This window comes from Onthophagus taurus, chromosome 2, assembly GCF_036711975.1.
Source record: "Onthophagus taurus isolate NC chromosome 2, IU_Otau_3.0, whole genome shotgun sequence".
Taxonomy (NCBI): Eukaryota; Metazoa; Arthropoda; class Insecta; order Coleoptera; family Scarabaeidae; genus Onthophagus; species Onthophagus taurus.
The window spans coordinates 17305441-17311440 of NC_091967.1; the positions used below are offsets into that span (position 1 = coordinate 17305441).

The 6000-nt window shown below is 35.6% G+C and overlaps 1 protein-coding gene across 1 annotated transcript in view; it reads left to right on the forward strand.

Annotated features, from left to right (window-relative positions):
• LOC111428785 (Valyl-tRNA synthetase, mitochondrial) overlaps window positions 1–4805 on the forward strand; it is a 54085-nt gene extending 49280 nt beyond the window's left edge. Inside the window, exons 11-14 of the mRNA XM_071194404.1 lie at window positions 2972–3166; window positions 3400–3520; window positions 4126–4439; window positions 4683–4805. Coding sequence (XP_071050505.1) covers window positions 2972–3166; window positions 3400–3520; window positions 4126–4439; window positions 4683–4742 — 690 coding nt within the window. The 3' untranslated portion in view covers window positions 4743–4805. The remainder of the gene's footprint in view (window positions 1–2971; window positions 3167–3399; window positions 3521–4125; window positions 4440–4682) is intronic.
• The last annotated feature ends 1195 nt before the right edge of the window (window positions 4806–6000 follow it).

The following is a 6000-nucleotide window of genomic DNA, read 5'->3' on the forward strand; positions in this document are numbered from 1 at the left end:
TTTAAAAGAACACTCTAAAAGCTGTTTAAATTAGATTAATCAAGTTTTGTTGCATAAGTCGCAAACGAATACTTTTGATTTTGGATTTAAGGCAGAATTAATTCTAAAGTTAATTCTTGTCTTCTAAACAACTATTTTCAGGTAGATTCTCCTCTTCAGCCATATTCTCTTTTTTTGGTGCATATTTTCAAGTTCAATATTTGTGGTATCTGCAGTTACAAAAAGATGGCCAGGAAAAATTTCAGGATCAAGTGGTTGCAGCCTGCCCATAGCCCTTAGAGAAAAGCTCACTAATTTGGTACACAGTAATAACACGTCCAGGATAATTTTTTAACCAGATGGTGCAAGCTTGATTGTATTAAGTTTTAAGAAGTTGCATCCTATGTGTACAATCTGCAGGAAAACAGGATGAAGTTATTTTCTCTACAAAATGACACACCTTGTAAAGACCTGTGGCTAACATGGCCATCCAATAGCAGAAGAACTTTTTTTTCTGAATTTGAATGCTTACAAAAATGCGTAAGCTACTGTAGATATAAATGTGAAGTTATCCAACCAGATTCTATCCAGGACTTCGTGAGGTGCTTTATCAAACAGTTCTTTTTTTCTATTTTTACTAGCAAAATTTACTGCAGGGGGAACATAATTTCCTGATACACTCATGCAACGTACTACAGATACATGTTGACTACGTTCAGCACTAGCCAAGGACAAGGGTGTTTTCCATTAGTTGACGCCAGGATTTTTGGAAGATTCTGAACAGTGGATAAACCATTCTCATTCATATTATACCATCATCCAATTACACAAACCTCATCTGTCTAATACTGCAACCCTTGTGGTGGCCAACTTCGCAATAGGTACTTCAAATAATCTTTTATGAATATAAAATAAACACAGTTTTTCACGATCCGCACAAACTTTTACACTGTGTGTAAACATAACCTGTCGTATAAATCCCACAGATGAATATACAGATATTTGTAAAATGGAATGGCACATTAGAGACTAACGTATGAGTTAATAGGGCTACAATAATGTGAATATATGAAATAATTACTTAGAAAAGACTTTTATATCAGTTTAAAGGCTATTTCGTTTTAGGACACTCTTCCCAATTTCGCGAAACATACCAGCGTCTCGAGATGTAATATTGTGTTCTATCAAGTGATTTACGTCAAAATTAACATTTGTATCTTGTCAAAACATTTTAAGCCATCAACTCGACTTTTGAGTAGATGCTTAAAACTCTGGTGTTGTCTTACTATTTGTAAAAATACTGGTCTGGCCAAATAATGGGATCTGAAGAAGTTAGAGATACAATAACACAAAGAAGAAAGGCCTAATATAACGCAAAGTGTGTACCATTATAACTCAATATTCTGTGTCAATGAAGTCTATAAGTCGAATTTGGCACCGCGGAGCAATCCTTACATTCGAGAAATTCGCGGAAATCTCGAAAAGTTGACAGGATTCATCGTCGTAGAAATATTCGATCGCTAGCACATGATGATTGGAATGTCGAAAAGCACAATTCACCGAAGTATTAAATCTGGATTGATTAAGGTCCACTCCAACGCAATAAAACCATTCCTTACAGATAACAACAAATTTTAACGTTTGCAATATTGCTTGATAATGCTTGATCCTGATAGCATCGCTGCTGGTGCACCTATTTTAAAGGATATGATAAACTTCATTCATGTTGATGAGAAAAGGTTTTATTTAAAGAAAACATCGCACAAGTACTACCTCGCTCACGATGAGATAGAACCTTATCAAACATGCAAAAATAAGAGATTCATCACAAAGGTTATGTATTGAGGTATTCTTGCTCGTCATTGGAAGGACAATTCCCGTAATAAGTGATTTGATGGGAAATTAGACATTTGGCCATTTATAAAATAAGAACCAGTCAAACGTAGAAGTAAAAATCGTCGATCTAGGACTCTAGAGAGAAACATTACAGTGTACAATAATTAAAAATTGCCCCATTTAGGCAAAATAAAACTGATTCAACTAGGACAGTTACCACTTTAGAAACCTCGTCGAAGCCGTCCAAGCAAAGATTATCACAGATTACCGCATGCGGAGCAATTTCTTTGAAGTGTCGAATCAGTTCGTACTGGATCGTGTAGAGCCAACTTTATGATTAAATCATTATTATGTAAGAATTATGTGTAGAAAATATATATTCATTGATAGATCTAAATAGGACACTTATTATGGAACAGAGGGAGTATTTTTTATTTTAATCACAAATGCCTATCGTACGTTATAAAAATTCATTTCTTTTCTTTTTCCTTCAGTTTTTTTGTTTGAAAACTCACGCTATTGCCCAAAGTTTTAGCATTCGAACGAAGTCCAACTTTGAACTTCATAACACTTCAAACTAAAAAAAAGGAAAAATTTATGAACTCCATAAAGTTCTCTTGAAAACTTTCTCCTATCCTCCAGCCTCTCGCTTACATCAACAAACATCATTAGCGTTTAGCCGGAATCTGCCCTCCGGGGCACTCCGGACGACCGAAAGAGGGCAACACAACGCGGCAATAGCGTGAAACGCTCCTCTCTCGAATGGTTCCCTTTTATCTCAAAAGAAGAACTATTGCCACTGACACAGGCTTCCGAAAACTTTGTTATGTTTCGCTTCGATCTTGCGCCTCTTTCGAATATATTTTTAGATATCTCATGAAAATCGTTTTTTTATACTCATGAAAATACTAATATAACTTCAATTTGTTGAAATATGTTAATCTTGATCAAAATCTATTAGATTACCATGTAAATTTAATTAAATTTTCCACAATCAGAGTTTAGGATTTAGGATAAAACTTCTTTTTGTGTATTGACAAAACATGTTCTCTTTAGCATAGGTAACCATAATGAGATAATTTAGTTGCCGCCAACGTGGTGCGTTGCCGTCGGATGGAGTGTTCCGCCAATAAATATTAATTTTCTCGTTCCACAGGAATCCGCAAAAAGGGGTCTGAGGTCGACGGAGAGTAAGGCTGCTGCCGGCCACATCTGGACGATGGTCGTTTGCTTGGATGTGGGTTTGAGGTGTACGGCTCCATTTATGCCCGTTCTATCCAGCCATCTGCACGAGCGCTTGAACGTGGAGTCGGTCCTGACGTTCACGCCACGTCGATTCGATTTTCCGCAGGTTAGTTATCCCAGTCGAGGGCGTGTAAAAGCAAACAACCTCCCTAACCAGCTTTATCAGTAAATTTACGAAAAGAAAGGAATTTTTTTCGTTCTTAAAATATTAAATCCCCTAAAGTTCCTTTGAAACCAGTTCTCCTACTACAAAACACCGAAAAAGTAATACAGGTCCCAGATAAATCTTAGTTTACCCTGGACGCTTGAAGGGATTCAATAGTGTCCTACATTTTTCAGGAGGAAGCTCAATGGAGCTGCCCGACAATTGAGGACGAGGTCGACGGGATAATGGAAGTGGTAGCGTCGATACGGAGGCTGAAGAAGTTGTTCAACGTAACGGCAAAGCATAAGCCGAAAGGTCAGTAAGGCACTTTCAAATTCAGCTCCGTCGATGCGCAAGGCCGTATTCTTGTACAAAAGCTCGCCTTTTGTGTACCCACAAGCTCACTCTCGTCTGCATAGACTCTTTGCGCTTGAAAAGATTCTCTATACAGTGCTCAACACGGTTATTACGTCAATAAAGATATGTACATAAGTTATATAGTAATTTGAAAAAGAAAGGTTGCTTGGATTTAGGTAATTCCGATTGTAATTTAGTGTTGTTCCATTATTAATAGCCTTTATCGTCGCGTTAGTTCTTGTCCACGGTGTAACATGAGGCTAGGAGGGCGATTGGGAAAACGGGTTCGGTTTGAGTGGATTGTTCTAGGGAAGCCTGCTTATCGGATTACAACGGATACCGATAAATTATAGGAAATGCGGTTTTATTCGGTTTCGTTATCTCTGATACTATTATTCCTAAAGCTGATCAATTTAATCCGATTAAACCCCTTGTTCAATTGTACAAATAAATATTACTACTATCTATTCCCAACAATCATTATAATCTATCATAGAAAAAAGAGATCTTTTTTTTATTTAAAAATATACTAACTTATTATGAATAAACCTATAATTTCACAGCAATCCTAGTTACAAGATCCTCAATATACACAGACTACCTAAACACCATTCAAGACTTATCCGGATGCAACACAATACAGATTCATCAAGATATTGAACGAAAAGATGATATGGTTGTGGATAAAATCGGTGATGTTACCATTTTATTGGAGGTACCGCAAGAACTACGCGACAAATTCGATGTGGACGTCCGAAAGCTCCAGGTGAAGAAGTCGAAATTGGTTGGGGAACTTGAAAAGATTAAAGCTATGACGTCGACCGAGGGCTACAAATTGAACGCGACGGAAAAAACGAAGGAGGTGAACGCAAAGAAAGTAAGTAGATTGAATTTTGTTTTGTGAATCATCGTGTTAAATTCTCTTTTTGAGCGACAACCTTTATTTTAATGTGAAGTGAGGGGTTCTGTGGTTGACAGGTAAAAAAAAAGAAATTTGTTTAAGTGGAACGATTGGAATGACAAGCTTATAATGTGATGAATCGTATAAAATATACAGTTTTATAAAACGAAATGCGAAGGATTTCTTTTTTTTTAGGTTAAAGGTTTTTTTTTATTACAGATTGCTGGTTTAGAGGAAAAAATTACTAGGATAAATTACATGGAATCATTTACTAAGTAGTCGTTTGAATTAATAATTAGTTTATAATTAATTAGTCTATATTTTATTAAAATATAATTTTGATTTTGTAATATTTTTGCCTTGGCAATAAATGCTTCCCATTAATTCCTTAGTCACTATATTTTGTATAGGAATGATGTATATCTAATTACGGAATGTGTTTCTAAAACCAACCCCAAAGGGACAACATGTTGTTTCAGTTAATAACTTAAGAAACGTGTTGGTCTTGGTCAGAGTACCATTGTTTTATGCTTTATTTGGTTTATTTTGCTAGGTACCATCTTTCAAACGTATTATGCTACGTATCTCCTACAACACTGAACGTACACGATCAGTTTAATCTTTCATGACCTCTTTCGCCAGGAAGGGATGCCGTTGACGTACGGAAATTAATGTGTAGCATGGACCTGAATCATCGGTCAAAGCGATTTAATTAAGTTCTAACATAAAAGGATAAGCAATAAATTCTCTTATCTAAGATTTTAAAATGCGTTAACTAAGTCTAAACTTTGAAATGTTTCAGTAATTCAGTAATCTTTTCATATTGATCAGGTTTAGGTTGATATATTAATCACCGCAAGCTACCTCGGCTTGATTAGTCAAAAGATCTACAACTTCATTTGATAAACCAAAGCAGCTAACGGTCTTTGTAATATGTGGAGTAATATGTTTTACAATATGATGACCAGTTTCAGGCTAATATAATCTTAATGACTGAGCCTCAGGCGCAACCGCCCTCGGCTTAATGAATCAAAAGATCCACAACTCTACTTGATAAGCCAAGGTTGCTTGCGATCCAGGAGCTACAATATGATGACTAGTTTCAGGTCGATGTAATATTGATCACTGAACCTCGGCCACAAGCGAATTAAATAATTTGTCAACAAGCTTAATTAGTCAAAAGATCTACAACCTGCAGCTGAGGCGCCGTGATATAATAATCTATTGTAAATGAGATAACTTCCATAACAGACATGATGTATTTAATAATAATAATAATATATGTTTATTGATGATGAAGCACAATAATAATCAAAATAGTACAATTCAAAAAAATGTAAGTTCATATTCATAATTGCTTAAAGGGAAAAAGAGAGAATAAAAATGAGAGAGAAAAGAAGTATAAATGAACAATAATAACAACAATAATTGTAACGTTGATGTAATCTCTGTACGATGAAGACGACTGTATATGATTTAGTTTCTGTGAAGAATCTCATCGATATAAACACAGTTGTTTGAATTGATCGCTTTTAAA